At 41.5% G+C, this 22,983-nt stretch overlaps 1 protein-coding gene across 1 annotated transcript in view; it reads right to left on the bottom strand.

Moving 5' to 3' along the window:
- The window catches only part of LOC134378885 (uncharacterized), a 311,104-nt gene that overhangs the window by 186,894 nt on the left and 101,227 nt on the right, over positions 1-22,983 (bottom strand). The window contains 1 exon segment of the mRNA XM_063098198.1: positions 6,229-6,492. Coding sequence (XP_062954268.1) covers positions 6,229-6,492 — 264 coding nt within the window.

Genomic DNA, 22,983 nt, shown 5'->3' with positions numbered 1-22,983 from the left:
AAGACGTGTTTTAAAAGAAAAGATGTGAAGCAAATAAGGTAAAACAGTAAAAACTGGCAAAGCTGGGAACGGGGTACTGGTGTATGTTATGTTATTTTCTGTATGACATGTTTAAAATATTTGATAATTTCAAAAATAAAAAATAAAGGCTTACTCCAGGGCTTATTACCAGTGGCAATACTTGCAGTGGCAGTGCTATGCGGGTAGCACTACATCTGTTCCTTACTGCAGCCATTGCCAATCTATCCCCTACTATTGCTACGAGAGGACCCACCTCCTTAAAGAAACCTGTAATCTTTTCGTAAAGGAAATAACCCTTTTGTGAAAAAGATAATAATCTCTAATATCTCTCTTCTATAAAGGGGAACTTTTGTAGATGGAATATTTTTAAAAACTTTATTTGCTTATTTAGTGCTTGATTAAACCAGTCTTTGAAAACAAAGACCTATATAATAAAATAAACTACATTATGTGAGAACTTTTTTCTGAGAAGAACATTTTCTTTTGTGGCTATTTTTTGGTTACCAATCTTGCAAGCATGCAAGAAAGATTAAAATCTAAAAATAAGAACAAAAGAAGTCAAACTATCCAAAAAAATAAATAAATAAACTAAAAAACTTTTTTTTTTTTAATTAAAATTTTTTTTTTACATTCTAGGATGTTGTTGTGGAGCAGTTGGGGGGGAAGGGGAAGGAAATGGGATGGAAGAAGGAGGAAAGAGGAGGAGTGGGATTGAGGCCTGTCACACCACCCCCCCATTACCATAGGGGAGACCAGGTGGCTTCCAGCAGTGTCTTGGTCATTGCCGGGCTGGGAGCGGATGTCCGGGGGTTTGGCAAAAGCCCTCACCCCCACCACCCCAGCTCGGGAACCCAGGGCCCTTCTTGCCACAGCTTGGTGGTCAGTGGTTGTCACTGAGCTGGTTGTGCATGTCGGACCAGTGTGGCCGAGGCCCTCGGCCCCCACCCTCAGGATCAGTTGTGGGTGTCAGGTGGCATGGCTGAGGCCCCTGGCCATCCCCCCTTTCTGGCTTGGTATCCCAGGGGACTCCCGGTCCTTCTAGGTGCTATAGGTATTCTCTGATGAAATGAGACTTTTGCTAGTTAATATGAAATGTTGTCTCTGGTTGTGAGTACTTTGTTTTTACTTTCATTTCTGTGTTGGATTATTTGCTGTTCCCACCACTTAAACTCAGCACTGGAACTAATTTGCTGTCCTTTGCTTACGTCTAAAATGGGGGATCTTCCTGTGGGGACTAGTACTTGAGCTGTGTGGTTGAGCTAAATTGCTACTTTGCTGCTGTTTCTCTAGGGAAGGCTTTCCGGGCAGCTCAGGGTTTAATGGTTGACTTTATAGGTACTTGTGGCTCTCATGAGATCCTGTATATCCGGGTTGAGTAGAAACTCTGGTCTGGGTCTGAGTCTTTTCATCAAACTGCACCCCATGCAGATCTATATTCCTGACCAGTCTCCTCTGAGTGGTCCTGTGCTGAGTGGGGTGCAGATCAGCTGTCCTTGCTGTGCCCCACCCAGTGTTCCCCCAGTGGGCCCATCTCCCCCACCACCCATGCTGCAAACACTTCCCATGGGATGGGCCGTGCTTCAGTCCCTTGCAATGACCCACCAGCCTCTGAGTGGCTCCTTTTTTTCAGTTGTTGTTGCTCCTTAGTCCTATGCGGGTTCATGGGAAACCTGTTAGTTGTCTTGCTGGCCTGGGGGCCACCAAGGCCCTCTTCTCCCTGCTGCCTCCAAGAACTTCATCTGAAGGGCACAGCTCTGGCCTTTGCCAGCTCCTGTTTCAGCCACTCAGCAGCTCCAGCCTGGACATGGCCGGGGCTCAAAACAGTCAGAGCGGTTCTTTCTTTCTCTCATTGTGGCTTCTCCGCCCTTCGTGCACTCCATGGGTCTCTCCTCCTTTTCCCCTGAGCTCTAGGTGCCCTAGCTTGGCTGCCGTTGCTTCTTTACAGTTGTAATTGGTTGATTTGTGGGAGACAGTGACACTGGGTACCATCTATTCCACCATCTTGACCAGAAGTCCATATTTTTAAAATAATAAGGCCATGGTGAAAGACTCATGTTTCAAGGTAGTAATTTTATATTTACTTATGTAACAGACGATGTGATGTGAAAACTCATATTCCTGTCAATGATTATGCTCTTTTTAAGTGATATGGTATATAAAATAATTAATATTAATAATATTAAATAATTAATATTGACATTGATAAAGACTGAATACTTCTTACCCAGTTTTATATAACACAAATTGAAACATTAGCAATAGAATGCTGGGAGGAAAAAAAGGCAACCAGCCCTGAGAAGAGTGTGGGGCAGACACAGCTTCTTAATCCACTGGGGCACAGGTGTTTTTCTCTGCTTCTTTCTCTGCAGAGTCAGCTGTATTATTGAGGCCTGCTTCTGCTTTCTCTGTTTTAGCCATTAAAAAAAATGAAAATTCAGGCAAAAGCCAAGTGTGGCTTTCCTTGTTTTTGTGTTCATCCGAATATAAGGAAGTTTAATCAACTATTAAGAAACAAATCTGTTATCTAAAATGTTGACAATATTACATATGCAGGTAATTTTTCTTTAGAACAATGAGACAATTGGAAGAATTGAAAAGGTCGATAATTCAGTTTTCAGAATCTTTTGTTTGGTTGTGAATTACGAAAAATGCATTTCTTTATATTAACCTATTAACATAATTCCCTCAGATACTGCCATTTGCTCTATATATATTAGATTTTTCTTGTTTCAATCTATAATTTTCTTTATTTTCTTCTTCCAAATAACACTGTTGTCTAACATTCATAGTGGGATGGAATTAGCAAATATTTCTTGAGTATTTACTATCTCCAAGAAATAATATTTTAAGCTCAAAAAGAGATGACAAGATTATAGAATCTAGTGGTAAATGAATGGAGGATTGTTATGCATTGTTTGAAGCTGTTCTCTATGTTTAAAATTTTTATAATAACTTGCTTGGAGACAAGAATCAATGATATAAGAAATGAAATATTCAGAAAAGTAAGGAATTGACAGAAAAAGTTTTCTGGAAAGGAGTTATAGTCTATCTTTCCTGCATAATTTTTCCTTTTGCATCCTTACACACGTGTGCAAAGGAGGCTGGATCCAGGTTGTCTGCAGCTTTCTCCCTATGCTCAGGGTGATGTGTCCCAGTACTGTCCCTGACATCACCATGAGAGAGCACGTGAGGTCATAATGAGGCCATGTGCCCTGGTTCTGCCAGCCCCTCTTTGACTGTGGCAGATTCCTACCACTGACTGACCCACCCCGGGGGAAATGGTCAGGATTTACCTGAGTTGACATGTTTCCTCTAATGTCTTCTAAGGCTGCATTGCAAAAACCACTTTTCTGTTTCATCTCTGCACTGCCTGTCTTTTCTTTTCCTAATTCCAAGTTATTCTTTTTTATAGTAACTCCAGCATTTGTTCAGAAACTTTGCGTTTGAGAAAATTCGCATTGGAAAAATCCACATAGTTTAGAATTACACATGAGGAAAATGGGATTTCCAGATAAGAATTTTGTTTGTTTTCATCTTCATGAAAGAGAAGCACCAACATTCCTACTTATTCTGCCTTAAATTAGAAAATGACACATCTTGCATACTGCTACTAATGTCATTAATAAGACTTACCCACTCCCCTGTGAAATACACAGACGGCGAAAATGTCTATGATCGTTTATCTAATAATAACGTTAGTGGAAAATTACCTACATCTCTAATGGATAATGGCCAAGTGGGCTCTGCAAATAAATCATAATATTACTTTTTTCCCCACACCATTTCTTTTTTAATGAGAAGTCAGAAAACAAAAAGAGGAAAATTTTAGTAGTATGTTCATATTCAAGTAGATTTTGACAAATCAAATTATTCTAATGTTGTTTAACAAATAACCACTTTTCTGACCTTGTAAACTTAAGTATCACTTCTTGATTTAACCTCAAATATAAATTCTCTTTATGATTAATACCAGTACTACCTAAATTGTCTTCTATAAAAATAAAGTTAGTACTAACTTTCCAGGTTGTCATTTGTAGAACAGCGAATTTTAGGTAACAATCAGTGAAAAAGTTAGTTAAAAATTATAGATACCTTTCATATTAACTATACCAAAATTTCTTTTCTCTTATGGCAATATTCTAATTTTCGATTTATTTTGACTCTTAGTACAGTATTCAACTTACCAATTTAAAAAATATTTCGTCATGTGTTTTTTATAAAATACTCAACTGGTAGTACAATATCTGTTAATCTTCAAAATTTGGGTGATTTTTGAACAGCTTCTTTACCTTCATTTATAATAGTTTTCCTTTTCAGGATTATTTATATAACTGATTCTGATTTTTCAAAGCTTTTAAAAACTTTTGATGCCTGAGCCTCCCACTCACCCCCTCACAAAACAATTAAATCAAAATCTCTGGGAATAGGGCTCAGGCAGTAGCATTTTTAAAACTTCTCACATGATTCTACTATACAATCAGATCTATCTTAGGATGGTACTGTCTCCACAATGAATAGAAAGGCACCTGTTCAAATAAATTACTGTCTTTTTTTTTTTTTCTGGTGGCTGTCCAGAGAGTTATTTTCTTAGCAGCATACCTCGACTGCCTGTATTAGTCCATCTCTGTTGGTTATAACAAAATACACAGAATTCGGTGGTAAATCAAAAAATGACATTTATTGCTTACAGTTTCTGAGCCTGGGAAGTCCGAAGTCCATCTGATGATGGTGACAGTGACCCAGGAGTCTCACATTGCAAGATGGTGGAAGCAGAGAGAGAGCAGAGAAACAGACTCTCTTCTCTCTTAAAGCCCTCAGAACCACACCCCTGACCACCATTTTGAACCCATTCACTACTGCACAGTCTTACAATCTAATCACCTCTTCAAGGCTCCACCTTTCAATTACCGGAATAGGACTTCCCACACTCTTAACAATCACAGTGGGGACCAAGTTTCTAATACATACAACTTGGGGGACACAGTTCAAGCATCAGTGAGTTTTTTGGGGGGGACATAATTCAATCCACTACACTACCCCAACAAGATATTTCACTATTTCAGCAAAACATTATAGCAGAATTAGCTAAAAGAAAAAAAAAATGACAGATAATCTACTCAAAATAAACAGGAAACAGGAAAACCATCACACAAGAAGGATATGTAGCTACTGATATCAAAGCCAAAATTACATGTGTGTCTTGGAAATGTCCATATTAATAGTTCCATCAGTTAGATCGGTAGCTAGGCAGAGGACAGAGATAAATAGTAGGTAAGTGGAGATATAGATGGACAGACAGATAAAATCAAATGTTGGTAAGTTAGAACAATTCATGGAATTTAATGATACGGGCAACCTGGAAAAACATCATCAGGAAGAACAAATTTGGACACAGAGGACAAAAACAGCCTCCAAATTGTTGGAATCTTTATACTTGAAGTAGCCTGTCATTTTCTTTTCTGAATCCTCTGTGGTGATTGCCTGGAATGAATTTAAGCAATGGCATTTCTGCTAAAAGACTGGGTTTGAACATAGACAGAATACCAAACATACGCAAATAAATGGTGTACGCCCAAGTGTTTTTTCATTTCTTTGGTTGGTTGTTTTAAATATGTGAAGTAAACAAAAAAGACGGTGTGCTTTGAAGTGGTGTGGTTAAAGGAGGTAGTTTTGTGATGGCTACTCAAATCCTGTGGAAATGCGAGTCTAATTATTTTTTGTATGAACACATCTGTCTCGTTAGATAGATGGCAAGAGTCTGGATGGCAGAGACCACAGCTTATCTCTTTTTATCCCTAAAATGGCAACGCTCAACACATAACAGAAGCTGAGTAAGTACAAAGGATAAGGAAACATACCATAGCCCCATCCCCATGTTGATGAAATGAAGCTACACAGTCTGCTCCAGCAGCCACAGATTGTGAACTGAGAATAAGAGGACTCTGGTGGCAGTTGTGGCCAATTCATAACATAGGAGAGTGTATTAAATTATCTTTATGTTTCTCACTAACATTAGAATTTTATTCCTTATATCTACATACCAATTTAATCTACATTATCAGAAATCAGCATTAAGATGTAATTACTTTTACCATTTTATGATACTTATTACAATTTTCAATAACATGAAAAGACGCTAAAGGCTAGAAGGAAGCAGCTTTAGAAAAAGTTTAAATTTTCTCGCGCTCACAAAATCATATTGCAAACCTGAAAATAGAGATTGCACAGCCAGTGGTCCAAGTCCAGGCAAATCACATCTTCAATTTCCCTGAAGTTGCCAAGGTTCTGGTCATAATGTCCCTGGAGGAGGGGACACTTGAATTTTCCCTCCACTACATCAAAGTTGTTATCACACAAAGGGAAGACTGCCCAACGCACAACCAGGTCAAGGGAAGCTGATGTCCCACAAAGGAGAAAAAGTTCAAACAAGAAAGCCATGCCAGGTTTCACATCTTTCTTTTGAGGGAGTACCTAGGAAAGACATTAAAACAAGAGAAGATTGGGATGTTTGATTTCTAGAAACACATTGTATTCAATGATGCCCGTAGAAAACTTCGAATTAAGTAAAAAGTTGCTCTGTACTCCTGTTGTTTGCCCTTGAAAACTCACCACCAGATGTATTTATATAAATAATCCTTTCAGCCCCAGGTAATTGAGCAACAATATCACCATGAAAATGGGACCCAAACAAGACAAATTCAACATTGCCAGTTCAAGATTCTGCAATTTATGAGCTTTAGAAATCAAGCTTGTAACACATTAACTGTCGGGCCTTAAAAACTAACGCCACCTTAAGTGACATTACAAGCGGCACCATTATAGGCCCACAAGGGCATATTAACGTGGCAGCCTAAGATGGCACCTGGAGGAAGTAGGGTGGGAGTGTCTGCGGGAACCTTGCCTTAGCCCTTATTGGCCAAATACGTGCTTCTGCGCTCATGAACACTGCCTGGTTGCAACAGCTAGGCATTGAGACAGGATGCATGCTCTCTTGACCTTTAAGCTGATAGAATTATGTTAAAAACCTCCCTTCCCCATTTGCCTTTAAAAGCAAGTGCTTGTGTGATAATAAACGGAACTGCTCGACAAAACCCCCGCCGTGTCTGAGTGTCCTTTAACCGGGCTGTTTTGTGGGGGGCCGGCAGTGTGCTCACCTCTCTTCACGGCTCTCTTCCCCCGTCTCCTTCCAAAGGGGAAAGGAGGGAAAGAGGAATCCCAGGCCATTCGCTCGCCCACTGAAAGCAACGAGGCTAGGGCTGTTCGGGTCGGCCGGCGGCGGACCCGACAGAGTGGTGCCCCGTGTGAGGCATTTTTTAAAACTCGTGGGTGAAAGGCGAGGGAGTGAGGCCCCCGGCTGCTCGGTCCTGAAAGGTCGACGAAGGGTAATCAACCAGCGGAGTGGCCCCCGCAACCACGGTAGTCACCGTGAAGTAATCCACCTGCATGTCAGGGTGAGTACCACAACAGGGGGAAGTCCCTGCACTTCTCTGCCCTGTTGCTCCCTTTGTCCCTTCCCCATGGGGCAACGTGGGAGGTGTGTGTGGAAAGAGTGATGAGACAGCTTGCAAGGCTCTAAAGTACATGTTAAAAAGCAGAGGCCTAGAAATATCTGACTCCACGGCTGCCAATGCCTGGCGTCATGTGGTGCAAGTAGCCCCTTGGGCACTTTCGTCCAACTTGTTCTCGTATGAGACTTGGGACCAGGTTCAGACCCTGGTCAGAAACAATGAGATTAGTCATGGGCTAGACCGTGGTTCTACCCAACCATCTCTGCCCTAAAGCTTTGCTTCCATCCCGAGCATCAGGAAGGGGCAGAACGGGATTGGGTGCAGTTCGATGAGGAGAGAAAAAAGGAAACAAAGCTGCCAATGCAAGGCCCTGAGCAAAGTTTAGCCGAAGGAGAGAAAGCGGCACCTGAAGAAGTGGAGGAGGCTAGTCCACCTTTAAAAACATGCCCGGCAGAGCTGCAGCCTTTTCCTGTCATGGCTCGCTGGGAACCCCCAGCCGTCTGCAGCCCGTGGGGGGAAGCGGCCCCTCAGGCCTATCCGGTCAACATTGCCCCCGGTGGAAATAGGCCGGCCGCTCGGTACCCTTGGGAAGCTCATGACCTTAAAGAGCTGAAAAAGGCTGTCGCACAGGATGGGCCCAATTCCCCATGGGCAGAAACCATCCTCCAGGGCTTAGCACACCAACCCTGCACAACCCAAGATTGGAAAATGCTCTGTAAGGCTGTCCTCCCCCCAAACTTGTTTATCAAATTCTGCGCCTTCTTTAAAGAATAGTGCCATGTGCAGGCAGAGATAAACCAAGCAGCCAACCCACCCATCCCTATCAGCTTCGGCATGCTGTCTGGAACAGCAGATCAATTTAGTACTGGAATCCAGCAGGCTGTTATCCCAGCCCCCTACCAGGACCAGGTTAGGGCAACAGCGTTAGCTGCATGGAAAAAGTTGGCTGAAGGGCCCAGTGAGCCCGCAATGGCCGGGGTCACCCAGCGACCCTCCGAGGACCTGCCCTCTTTCATAGTTCGGGTGGAACAGAGCATACAGAGAAAGTTTCCCCCAGGTCCTCTCCAGGACCAGTTTGTAAAAATGCTAGTGTGGGACGGCATGACTGCCGACCACAAGCTTGCCTGTGCCGGGCTCAAAGATCGTTCTATGGAAAAGTGGGTCGTTGCCAGTAGAGACGTTGGAAGCTACCAACAACAAACCAGGGCCCTAACTTCCGCTCTACAAGCTCAAGCGGAAACCCTTGCAGGTGCTATGACCCAGGCTCTTAGTGTCAGGATCCCTAAGGAGAGCCCCAGCCAACCCTCCCATAGGGGTCAATGTTATGGCTGTGGTCATTTCAAAAGGGACTGTCCCAACCAGAAAAATAAAAACCTTCCCTCTACGCCATGCCCTAGGTGCGGTAAGGGGCTTCATTGGAAGCGTGAGTGCCAGTCTAAGTGTGACAAGGACGGAAAGCCTTTAAACTAGAGGAGGGGCCATCCTCAGCCCTGTCACCCCAAGGGGATACAAAGCCAGTGCCTCCATGCCCTACCAGGCGGCCAGTACCCCAGGCTCATTGGACTATACCTATAGTCCCTGGTTTAAGACCAAAAATGAATCTTAAAATTCAAGGCAGAGAGTTCCGATGCCTTGTTGACACGGGGGCGGATCGAACAGTCCTTAGACGGGAAGAAGTCCCTTCGAGCTGGAAGTTAGTTCCAGGCCCCCAAAATTTGGGGGTAGGGGGAAAAACCCCAATGTGGAAAACCCATGAAATCCTTCACTGGGAAGATGCTGATGGCACAAAAGGGGAAGTAAAACCTCTCATTGCTGCTGGATTGGTGGCCAACCTGTTAGGCCAAGATGTTCTAGGCCAAGCAGACGCTTTCATTACCACTGACCATAAGGCCCTTTATGAAGATCTCCTAGATGAGGACGAGTATCAGCAACAGTTTAATCTCCCCTGTTTTCCAAACCATAGGGGGGACCCCACTTTTCAGGACCTAAGAATCCATCTGCCTCTCCCCAGAGTCAAGTTCCCAGAAACTCCTCATAAACAGATGGCCGGTCACCCCCAATACTAGAGGCCGCTGCTCCCCTGGTGCCCCCCATCCATTGGGCAAATGGGCCCACAGTTTGGGTAGAGCAGTGGCCACTTCCTGACAATAAATTGCAGGCCCTACAACAAATTGTTGATGACCAGCTCCAAGCAGGGCATATTCGCCCATCCACTAGCCCCCGGAATACTCCAGTATTTGTAATTAAGAAGGCCTCTGGAAAGTGGAGAATGCTACAAGACCTTAGAGAGGTCAATAAAAGAATGATCCTTCAGGGCACGCCACAGAGAGGACTGCCATGGATCCCCGCTATACCACACAACTTATACCTAGTAACTATAGATGTCAAGGACTGCTTTTTCTCCATTCCACTGCACCCGAATGACTGTGAAAAGTTTGCCTTTTCTATCCCCTCTGTAAACTTTCAGTGTCCCGATCGGTGGTTTGAGTGTGTGGTGCTTCCCCCAGGCATGGCTAATAGTCCCTCATTTTGCCAAATGTTTGTCTCTCAGTTGCTTAATCCTGTAAAACAGCTGCCACATGTAGTTCTTTATCTTTACATGGATGACATAATTCTTGGGGCACCAACGCCCACGGACTTATCTCCTGCGCTCAGCCTAACTCTCTCCTGCTTGACTAAACGGGGGTTACAGGTGTCGGCCAATAAGGTCCAGACCATACCCCCGTTTAAAATCCTGGGCACACTTTTAACTTTAGAAAAGGCTAGCCCATTAAAGCCTCAGCTAACCATCTCAAACTCATATACTCTCCCTCAATTACAAAAGCTTCTAGGCGAAATAAATTGGCTACGCTCATGGATCCCCCTTTCCACTGGCCAGCTCGTTCCCCTGTTTGCCGTGTTGCACGCCTCTGACCCCAGCACCCCCTTCGTGCCTCCGCCTGAGTGCCAACAGCTTTTCAAGTCAGTCCAAGATCTCCTAAACAGCGCCCAGTTGAAACGCTATGACCCTGAGTCCCCTATAGAGTTATGGCTCATAGCCACTAACACCACATACATGGCTGCCCTAACCCAAAGGGGGGAGCCACTCCAATGGGTACACTTATCCCTAGGAGGGGCCCCCCGGGTGTACACCACTCTGAACCAAGCTGCCGACCTAATAATGAAAGGAAGGGAATGCTCACTAAGATGTTTCGCAAAGGAACCACAGAAAATTGTCGTCCCCTTCCGATTGGCAGATTTCACATGGTTAGCTCAATATCAAAACCGGCTGGCACTGGCTCTAGAAGGGTATCTCGGGGTTGTTGATTGCCACTATGGCAACAATAAATGGGTCTCCACCTTCAAAGAGCTGTCATGGACTAACCCACAGCTCTCTGTCACCAAACCCCTGGTAGACGCCTACAATGTCTTCACGGACGGTGGCAAACCAGGGGCTGCTGTAATTATTTACAACCCCCCACGCACCACATCACAGGTGGCCCCTACTACTCATTTCCACCCCTGTGATGGGTCGGCACAATACAAAGAGCTGCTCGCTATACTCCTTGCCCTGCAAAAGGTGCCAGACCCCATTAACCTTTTTACAGACAGCTTATATGTGGCCAATCTTCTCCCTGGTCTTCCGGGAGCCCACATTCGCTTAGATTGTAATCCCATCTCCTCCCTTATGATACAAGTAAGGAGTACCTTACAAGGCCACAATAACCCTATTTTTGTTCAACACCTTTGGGGTCATCAAGAGATGCCAGGATTTCTAGCCACTGGAAATGCCCCGGCAGACACTCTTGCCTCTCAGGGCCCTAAAATATATACAATGGATAGTGCCAGCCAACTGCACACTTTAACTCAGGTAAACTGGCGAGGTCTATATGCCAGGTTTTCAAATATACCTATTTCACAGCTAAAAAGGATTGTACACACATGCAAGTCATGCCTTCCTTATCTGCAAGTACCCCCCTTACAACCGCCAGGGGTCAATCCTAGGGGACTCAAGCCTAATGTGCTGTGGCAAACTGATGTAACTCACTTCCCGCCTTTTGGGAAACTCAAATATGTTTTTGTGTCCGTTGACACCTATTCACACGCGTGTTGGGCCACAGCACATGCAGGTGAAGCTGCCAAGCATGCAAAAAATCACCTGCTGCAGTGTTCTGCCACCTTAGGGCTGCCAGCACAAATTAAAACAGATAATGGGCCTTGTTTTTCTAGCAAAGCCTTACAATAATTCTTAATACAATGGAACATTAAACATACTACAGGAATTCCCTATAACCCCCAAGGACAAGCCATTGTCGAACGGCATCACCAATGCCTAAAAAATCATTTATTAAAACAAAAAGGGGGAGTCACCAGCCCTCATCAGCAGTTGGGACAGGCACTCCTAACTTTAAACATCCTAAATTTTTCCAAAAATGAACCCCTCTCTGCCTTCCAGAAATACTGGTCAGCTCAACCACCGTGCCCGGAAGTCCAAGTGCGGTGGAAAGGCCCCCTAACAGGCCAGTGGAGGGGCCCTGACCTGTTGCTAACTATGGTCGAGGGTTTGGTTGTGTCTTCCCCCTCAGTGAGTCAACCCCTATATGGGTCCCAGCCAAAAATCTTAAGTTCTTGCCAGACACCCAGGGTACTGAGGACCCTGAGGAGTTTATTGTTTGCATGTTTCAGACTGCATTATGAACCCTTTGTGGATGCTCCAAGTGGCCGCCCTCCTCGGGTCAACAAGGACAAGGGCCTCTGCCACCAGGGAAGGTCCCCAGGAGCCAGCCAACCAAACCTGGGAGGTCATACAAGCCACTTGGAGGTGTCTGTATCACAGTTTTTTAAAAAATCGCTAACATCACTTTTTGAAGTTGTTTTACAGAATCGACGCGGACTAGACCTGTTCTTACAGCAAGGAGGATTATGCGCTGCCCTCAAAGAAAAGTGCTGCTTCTACGCCGACCACTCTAGACTGGTCAAAGATTCCCTAGCTAAGCTTAGAGAAGGGCTAGAAAAGCACAAAAAAAGAGCAAGAAGCCAATAGTAATTGGTTCCAAAGCTGGCTTTCAAGTTCCCCGTGGCTCACCACCGTGCTGTCCTCCCTGGCAGACCCCCTAGCATCTTGGGGCCTTACGTCATTCACCAGGTTGTGTCCCTTATTAGGCGCAACACCACTTCTCTCGTAATGCTCACCCAGGTGGTAGAGGAGGTGGCCCATAATGAAAGCCCTGATCAGCCCTTGGGTCAATATGGCCCTTCAAGAAATCAACGCCAATCTCTAAGGCTCCGCCCCACCCCCGCTTGGCTGGATAGTCAATGACAGGTAAGATTTCCAGAGGGAAACAACCTAAGACAGGCACAGCCACCAGAGGGAATGGAGGCATGGCTGGGAAGGTTAGCCACCTCCAGCTGCCTTATTAAAACAAAAAGGGGGAGTTGTCGGGCCTTAAAAACTAACGCCACCTTAAGTGACGTTACAAGCGGAGCCATTATAGGCCCACAAGGGCGTATTAACGTGGCAGCCTAAGACGGCGCTGGGAGGAAGTAGGGTGGGGGTGTCTGCGGGAAACTTGCCTTAGCCCTTATTGGTCAAATACGTGCTTCTGCGCTCGTGATCGTGAACACTGCGTGATTGCAATAGCTAGGCATTGAGACAGGATGCATGCCCTTGACCTTTAAGCTGATAGGATTATGTCAAAAACCTCCCTTCCCCATTTGCCTTTAAAAGCAAGTGCTTGTGTGATAATAGGAACTGCTCGACAGAACCCCTGCCGCGTCTGAGTGTCCTTTAAACAGGGCTGGTGGGGGCCGGCAGCTGTGCTCACCTCTCTTCACAGCTCTCTTCCCCCGTCTCCTTCCAATGGGGACAAGAGGGAAAGAGGAATCCAGGCCGTTTGCTCGCCCACCAAAGAACGAGGCTAGGGCTGTTCGGGTCGGCCAGCGGCGGACCCGACAATTAACTAATGTGATATACTGTGTTTTCATTTCTCTTTCCTTGAGCTGGTACCATTATTGTACGACTATTTCTGTATTCCATCATAGTGATTCTTTTACATGACCGTCATTCATCTTTGTATCACTCACCTGCCCAGAACAAGTGCTTTGCACAGAATAAATGCTTTTTAAAAAGTGGTTGAACAAACTATTACACTCCAGAGAAACTAATCTTACCCATAAAGATAATCTGAAGTATTATTACAAGCCTCACCTCTTGAAGGAAAAATAGAGTCTCATTTAATTTTGTGACTACTCTGTTTATTTCACTGACACTATAATGCATGTCACTGTATAAACAATTTGTCAGTGTTAAATAAATACTATTAGGTATAAAGATGAATACAGTGACCAGGTCGGCCAAGTCACTCTTCGAGTTCCCAGGTGTACAGATGGAGCTTATCTCTCAGTTTTAAAAAATAATAATAATTTTAGGACATGAATAATCTTTTCTTTTAAAAAAATCGATTACAGCCTTGGATTTTTAAAAATTTTGTACAAAGAATTATGAACAAAGATAGAAACTTGCCTAAGACTGATATTTTATAACAATGTATTTAGCCAAAACTATGCAGGTATATTTTATATGATTTATGTAAATATTGCAATACTTAGTTTAGATATAAAATTAAACAGAGTCATCTGCTGAAAAATGCCATAACCCTGTGGCAGCTGCTATTAAACCATTAACAGGATCAGGTTTCATTTAAACCAGATTTACCATTTTCTACAACACCCCATGGGAAAGCTAAAAACATTAGGCACAAATTACTGACAAAAGAGATCCTTAATCAAGCCGTACTTTTCATTGGACTAGTTGGCTGGGAGTAACCTTTGCGATAAGAGAATAAAAGCTAAATGAGTAGGAGACGGAGAAATGGGAGTCAGAAACCTGATTTGGGCCATTGTTTAAAAACAGAGTTGAACTGATGCTATTAATAATAATGTCATCTATTTCTATCCCTGCATTTAGAAATCAAAACTAGTGCCCCTTTAATACTAAACTGGTCTTATTCAGCAAAACTTTCAAAGTAGATGAAGCAAGAATCTGACCAATACCGAACCCATTGGATCATTGATTTTGTTGTAGTCTTGGGCAAGTAGTTAAGTTTCCATGTACTTGAGTTTCCTCATCAATAAAAAACAGGGATATATCTTCCACAGAGACACGATGCAATCATCAACTTAGATGGCAAATATAAGATTACTCAGAAAAATATAAAATACACATTGTTTATTTATTTATTTATTCATTCATTCATTCATTCATTCATTCGTTCGTTTATTTATTTATTTTTAACCTTTATCCCAACTAGTTAGATAATAGTCTATTTAGATAATAAATAATAGTTTAGATAATAGTTTATTTTAATAAAGAAGGAAAGAATATATTCAAGGTTAAAACACACCTGCGAACATGCAAAACCCCAGCATCCTTTTGGCATAAGAAACAGTTCAAGACTATCAAGCATATGAACACCATGCAGCTCTGTGTCACCTGCAGCAATGCACGAAAGGAACTTCATCTCAGCCTTGTCTACAGGATAGAGAAGTCACATGCAACTACCCTGACAGCCCCCAAAATAAACAAATACACGAACAAGACCAACCCTACTCACTAATACCAGTTGAAAAAGAAGATAAAAGCAAATAAATTATAAATAAAGGAATTACTTTATGGGCCAACAATTGCCTTAACTTCTTTATTCTTCCAGTGCCTTTCTCTTGCTGTGTGTTGCAGGGGAGTTTTTTGCTCTGTAATATCCAGCTTGGGATGCATTCTTTCCCTCTTTGGTAAGAAAGATCACTAAGTTTCACTGTATCTCTCAGAAAATTCCTTTCACAAACTTGAATATTTCCACAGCTATACTATGATGTGATATTTTCATGAGCATTCTTCATTAGCTTTGTAATTAAGTTCTACATATTAAAAGAAATAAATGTATCAGTCTCCCCCAACTACTAATGCCTTCTCAGCATCAGAGTCCCAGTAGCTGGAGGTCGCAACGTCCTCTGAGCACGTTATCTTCTGAGTACCGTGAAGAGCACTCCTTCGGAAGGAAGAGATACTATGGAGCTGAATTTCAGTGAATAACGTTAATGCACCTTCCATATCACAGAAGGTACATATGAAAGGTGGGTGGAGAACAAGTAGAAACAAGAGGAAAATAGAATTTTGAAGACTGACTGTTGAATGGAGGACTGGAAATAAAAGCAAAATTCTTTCCACCTGGATATCAAATATTTTTAAATTAAATCAGCCCAGAGAGGACTAGTGTAAATATGTAAAATGACAAAAATTCATATTCATAAAGTATTGTTCATATTTCCAGACTTTCAATTTTTTGTAATGATTATTCTTATAATCAGAAAAACATTGATAAAATGACTTCAAAAACAGAGGGTCTTCAAAGTCCTGCCTCTGGTTATGTTAAAGATGGTAACCACTGACCAACATTCCCACCATAACAAAGAGGAAACACCATTTAAATTACAAAATTATGCATATTTTAACCCAATAGGAAGCTGAGGACACAAAGAAATTTAGAGGAAACTAAATCTCAGAGAGGGATAAACCTTTCATACATGAGCTAGGACTAGAAGCAGCTTTCATCTGGGGGAGCAAATAAAGAAGCAGACCTGTCATTGAGTGGGGGATTTTGCAGGGGAAAGGAGAAACTGGCTGAGCTTTTAACAATCTTGTGCTCATGGGGCATACTGAATACATATGAGCCCCAGACACAGAGCAAGTCCTCACCTTGGGACTTTTAACAAGGGCTCAGCAGCATGTGAGCAAGTGGGTCTAGATGGAAAGGCAAAAAGAGATTTCCAGTGTCACAGAAATCTTGGGGCATGGCAGGAGAGCAGAGCAGAATCTCGCAGTTACATGGGGCTTGGACACCAAGCCCAGCTGGAAGGAGGGACCTTCAACTTAATGGTTTTGGAATCAGTGGTAAATAAAACTAATTAAACTGCAACCCAAACCCAACTTAGCTCACTTCCTGATTTGAGCAGAGACCAGACCCTTGTGGGGGATAAATATTTTCTACTTCAGTCTCTACAATTCATTTATACACAATGTCTGGCATACAATACACAATTATGAGACGTCCATACAAGCAGGAAAACGTGATGCACAGACAAGAGAAAACCAGCCAATAGAAACTGACCCACAGGTGACTCAAACGTGAGAATTAACTAAGACTTTAAACAATCATTATAGTTAGGATAAAAAATTAGAGGAAAAGATGAAAATAACTGGTGAAAAGTTGGAAGATTTCAACAGAGAACTTTTTAAAAGTTTTAAAACAGAAACAAAATATTTAAAGTGACAAAATTATTAAATGGGCTTAACAGTAGAAATGGACACAACAAAATAAAGGATAGTTGAATTCTAGGAGAAGTCAATAGAAGTTATATCAACTGAAGCACAGGGCAAAAAGAGTGAAGAGAAACAGATTGGAGCATGAAAGACCTGTGAGATAATAACAAACAGTCAAACACACATGTAACTTGTGTCCTAAAAGAAAAAGAGAAAGAAAATGGTACAGAAAAAAATATGTGAAAAGATAATGGCTGAGAGTTTTGCAAACTTAATGAAAGACATCAATCTACAAAATCAAGAAGCTCGGAAAATCTCAAGCAAAAGTAAAACAAACAAAATAACACCTAGGCATATCACAGTCAAATTGACAGAAAGATACAAAGAAAATCTTAAAGGCTCATTGAGGATATCTAAGAAAAATTTATTATTGGCTGTCAAAAGGACATACTTAGTCAAGTATCCATATTTCCTTATCATAAAATCCTGAATTTAATAAAATAAAAAATCTAACAAAATAAAATTATTATACATTGTAAGGAAAATCTAACTTTCACTTCTTTTCCCAGCTTCTTTGCTCTGCACTCTGGTCACAAAAAGTTACTTTTATCTCCGGCACTAACCAAAAAGTTCCCAGAAATTTTGGTTTACTATAAGTGCCCCCCTTGGGTACTTGGTTGGCTGTTTCTTGCTTAACTGACATATTACAAACTTATGTTTACCACATAAATTGTAATTCCTTAGCACACATTCAAGACCTTAATACAGCCTCACTACAGTCTAACTCCCTAGCTTTTTCCTATTAAATACATACTTAAATACATATTAACATATATGATGTAAACACATACATATTAAACACTGTCAAAATTATTGTTGTTAAAATTATGTTCTCAAATGCCTGCACACACACACACACACACACACACACACACACACACACACACACACAGAGTCTGTTATTTTGTCATAGCAACCTCTTCATCAGAAAATCTCTTTTTCTCCCCCAAAGTTTGCTTATTATAATCAAGTAATCTTGTCTTCAGTTTGGACAAGACCTTCAAGGTGATCTTTTCTAATCCACAGGTTTTTAAGCAGACACATAGGCAGAGATACCGATGGGACCCAGACATAGGCTTGGGGACAATGGTGGCAGATAAAGGGTGTGGGACATAAATCAAAAGGTGTCTTCTAGGTCTCAAATGAATGGGGAATAGGGTAGTCAGGGAAGTAAATCAATATACTTAATTTTCGTTTAGAAACAGCAAAACGTTCTTGAGGAGGCAGACAACTCTGGACAACTGAGTGGGAGTCAAGGCCACAGCGCAGGGTAATCTGGGTTATCCAGCGAGAGTTTTATGGTGCCATTATTTTCTTCCTCATTCCCTTGGCCAAGATAAATAAGCAGATCAATTAGTTCTAATCCCCAGTCTTCCTGCTGTGGGACAAAATGAAGTAATTATTCTTGGAAACTTACCTTGGCCTAGGGATTGAGGACAGAGTGTAGCAGGAGCAATAACTACCACAGCCTTTGAGTAGAAGAGAGAGAATCTTACTTTCTCCACCACTAGAACACTAGTGCTATCGTGTTAAACGCAGTCATTCCAGATCTCTGTTTTAGGAAATTTTTTTGTTTTAATTCTTTAATCTCAACAGTTAACATTTATTTACCAAATGCAAAGCACTTTTTAAAGCACTTTATCCTCATTAACTCAATTGCTACATAATCCTATGCAGTAGATTCTATCATTGACCTAATTTTATAAATGAGGCAACTGAGAAAAAGAAAGACTTGGACCTAGGTCACACAAAGCAGATGCAGAGGGCAGAGCAGGGATTCGATTCTGGGCCACCTGCTCCAGAGCCACTCACGCTATGCGTCCTGAATGTAGGAGGGGCCGACATCCAACAGCCCACCTTAGATTCACGGTGAAGTGGCTTCAGGTCATTCTGCTCAATCCTATTGCTATTCTTCATGATTCCTACAAACTGAGAAGCCAGGGCTCTTCCCCCAGATGTTTCTCTGTATCCAGCCTGTTCTTTCCTAAATTGCTCACTTTGGGTTCAAGTATCCAAAACAAACATAGAGCTTACTGAGAAAAAACAATTTTTACCCCAATACAATCCAGGATCCTCAAAGCATGAGTCTTTCTGAAGGGCTAAATTTACAAGATAGCTTACCAATTAATAATTCCTAATAAAAATCCTTCTTAAATGAAGGGCCAGTTCTATGATCTCTCAAACCTAAAGCTCCTGAATATAATTTCATGATTTCTCAATAACTAATTTAGTAATTTGAGAAACACCAATGATCATACTATGATGTCCTCAAGTCTCTAAACTTGCAGTCCCCAAAATTAAGTTTGTATAAGAATTACCCACAGTAATTCTTTAATAAGCATGCTTATTAAAAATGCAGATTTCCAAGACTCATGCTTACCACTGAATCAGCAAATTTGGAATGGGGCTTGGGACTCTGAGTTTTAGCACGCATGCTGAGCCAATTGTGAACCAGAGGGGGTGTCAGCCCACGCTTTGAGAATCACCTCCCAATATGGATACAAAGATAAGCAAGACAGGCTTTTGAATCCTTGATCATTGATTGACTTCCACTGCTAAGGACAAGTACATTTCTGTCTAAAGTCTGACTGAATCATACTTGAATAATTACTGGCTAAACAATATGACCTTTTTACCATTTTCCATCAAACATGACAGAAATCAAGACGAAATATATGGCATGTCATCTCATTATATCGCAATTCCATTTCCTGACCTCAACCTCAATATGTCATAACTCATCTCTTCACATGCTGCTCAAATGTTCAACCAAGAATATTTCACACTAGAGAGATGGGAAAATCTAATTGAATATTTTAGTTTAGAAAATTCAGTTCTGGGATTCTTGCTTTTTTTTTTTTTTTTACTGTGAAAACAAAAGTTAAATTTTCTTTTCAGTTTCTCCTTGTTAGGCAAAAGATAGATCTTTCCCTTCACTGTCCCTGAGAGTTGAACACATTGGGGAAAAATTGGGCACAGCCCATTACTTTCACAAACCCCAGTGAGTGAACCTCGATACACAAAAAGACAGCATTTCTAAACATCTGCAGCCTGATTAGATCAAAGACCAACAAATTACCCACAAATGGTTTTACAAGGAGCATGTAAATATATCATTTGTAAGAGAGAAAACTTCTGGCAATAACTACTAGTCAACATTTTCCCTTTGGGCAGCCCACATTGCCCCAAAGATACCTAGCAATGAAGCTGATGCCTGTGCAGCGCTCTGTACTCTACAAAGCCCTTACATGCACCCTATCAAGTTTGATCTGCATGTCAACTCTATTATGTTGTTGACATTAGCCCATTTTACACGTGATTGAAAAAAGGTTTAGGAGAGTAAAGATTTGCTCATGTTTCCCCAGCTACCAAATTGCTGATTTGACTATGCAAAAAGCCATATCCCACTTTGCTGCTTCCCTCCAATCATTCATTCATTCACATACATTTATTAAATGTCCATTTTTGTGATTAAGCACTATTTTTGGCACTGAGGACAGAAATAATTGAGTAAGACAAACAGGCTTCCTAATCTCATTGAGCTATAATATGGTGGGGGAGGGAATAAGCAATAAACAAAGAAATAAGACCTTATCAGTAGGGACAAATGATTAACCCACCACAACTGACATTGAAATAATAAAAATAAATATTGATGGACCAGAAAATGACTAGAGGAGGAGGTTCTTCTGGTAAGAAACTCTTGTCTAAAGAAGCACATGTTACCCTTAGACCAGCCATGTCAAGGTTTGAAGAAGCAGCCTGCTGAATAGGAATATGGCCAGGGAAGAATGAGCTCAGTGTGTTCAAAGAAGGAAAGTGAGGCAGGAATGAAATACAGAAGCAGAAAACTAGGACAAAATAAGATTAGGGAGTGGGACAGAGGCCAAATCACATAAGGATTGAAGGCCCACATAAGGAATTTGGATTTTATTCTAAATGCAATGAAGATCTCAATGCAATAGAAGATTTTAAGCAGGGGCTTTACATGATCTGATTTGCAGTTTACTAGATGGACCTTTATTGGTCCTTAAGTTTAGTGACATTTTTGTTTAAACATAAATCCTTTTCCTGCCATTGCCAAAAGCTTTGAAAGCCACATCAGTTCAAAGTCACTGACTATTGCTTGGTATATTAGACAGATGGACGGAAAGAGATGGCCAGATCTACACTTTGCAATTAACAGGCCGTGTGACCTTTGAGACATTCTTTGTCCTACTCAGTCCTTGGTGACTTCACTCGGTGTTCATATGAGAATTAATGCCTTAAAAGTAATTGTAAAGCATTTTTTATAGATGTAGAAATATTAAAACATATTCCCTCAGAATGTGAGTGAGTTCAGATACAGAAGCAAGTTCCTACTCTTGAGAGAATTCAAAATGATTTGATTGTTGAATTACATGCCAAGTGAACAAGAACTACTCTTTTGTAACTAGGGCATTCTCAATTCTGAATACATTGGATGCAAACAGAGGTAGAAAACAGACACAAAGGGCAAAGATGGATTTATGGCATTTTGAAAGCACTCCCAATAACATAAAACCCCAAATATTTTCTAATGTCAAATAAATTCAACTAAAAGACAGTCACTTGTTGCCTATTTGAAGACCTCAGTGTCACTCTTCAGAACTCTTAGATTTGTTCATTCATTTAAAAAATATCTACTGAAACAGCCATATTTCTAGATGCTGGCAATACAGTAGCAAACAAAACAGACCGAAGTCCCTACTCCCAAGAAGCTTACATTGTTGTGCTGCCAAACATTATTAAGATCCAATGACCACCTGCCAAAGTCACGTAATATAATAGCCTTCTTCCCAAATGTTAGTTTGCTACGTGATACTGAGTCTGTCCTTTCAGAGACAGAAGGGAGAGATTGAAAAGACAGAGAGATTTGCCCTTAGAAAAAGATATGTCTGGTAAAAACACAAAGAAAAAGTAAAGGAATTGGTGGATAATTTACAGATATGGAAAACCAATATATGGGTTCTTACTGCTTCCCTTAGGCAGGTTGTGTGAAGTTGGCATTGATAGTGAATAGTGATGTAATTGTATACAGTGATGTAACTGGCACACAGCAGGCATTCAATAAATGCTACTCAACCTCACAGCATCTAGTAGCAAGGAGTGGAAGCAAAATAGAATCAAATTTAGTGTAAACTGAGTTTTCTCAGAGGAGAGAATTAAGAACGGAGTAATTAAAACTTCTTGAAGGAATGTTCTGAAGGGCTGGAGAAACCTAACATACAGAGGAAAGCAGAGAACATTGTATGTGGACGATTATTATCATAATGATTAAAACAACCATAGCTACCAGATATTTTCTCCACGAAACCTGTCATGCTAAACAATTTATATATCATATTATTTAATACTCATAAAATTCCTCTGGAATAGCTATTAAATTTCCATTTTACAGACGAGGGGATTGACACCAGGGTGTTTAAATCATTTTCCCAAAGCTTTGAACGATGTAAGTAGCAGAGCCAGGATTCCAACTCTGGTCAGCTTCACTCTAAACATGTTCTCTTAACAACTACACTGTGGGCCACGTTTGTCATTGTTTCTTTTGGTGGAGGGGAGGGGCAGTGTCTCATTACTCAATCGGAGCCTCCTCTGTGTAGTGGGAAGTGAGTTAGGGGTGAGTTAGGAGAGACCACTGCTGAGAGGAGAATGCCCAGCGAACACGAGCCACTCAGGAAGAGTCACTTGCCATTAAGGTTCTTACAAGTCTGGGGGACCCCTTAACCAGCAGAAGTGACCTTTTCAAGAACTGACAAAGAGGGCCTTCTTCCAACTGATATAATGGAACAATTTCTAAAGCTGAGCAACATAATGTACTCCAAGCCTCTCCGTTATTAATGATTAATAATCAATAATCAATAAAAGAAATCATGCTCAGGCTATAGTTTTCCTAAGACCATTCCTTCCTATGAGTTATTAAAATCATTTCAATTCTTAGATATTAAATGTCACACAGAAAATACCTCTTGCAAAATGTTGGGTTCATCGTATTTTAAGAATGAATACTTAAGGTAATTTTAATCAGTTTCTGATATATGCAGTTTTCAGAAAACACCTCAGGGAACAGCATGGTAA

The sequence above is a fragment of the Cynocephalus volans genome, chromosome 5 (assembly GCF_027409185.1).
Source record: "Cynocephalus volans isolate mCynVol1 chromosome 5, mCynVol1.pri, whole genome shotgun sequence".
Lineage (NCBI taxonomy): Eukaryota > Metazoa > Chordata > Mammalia > Dermoptera > Cynocephalidae > Cynocephalus > Cynocephalus volans.
Note: the sequence above shows the minus strand (reverse complement) of the source record. Positions and strands in the feature narration are given on the sequence as shown.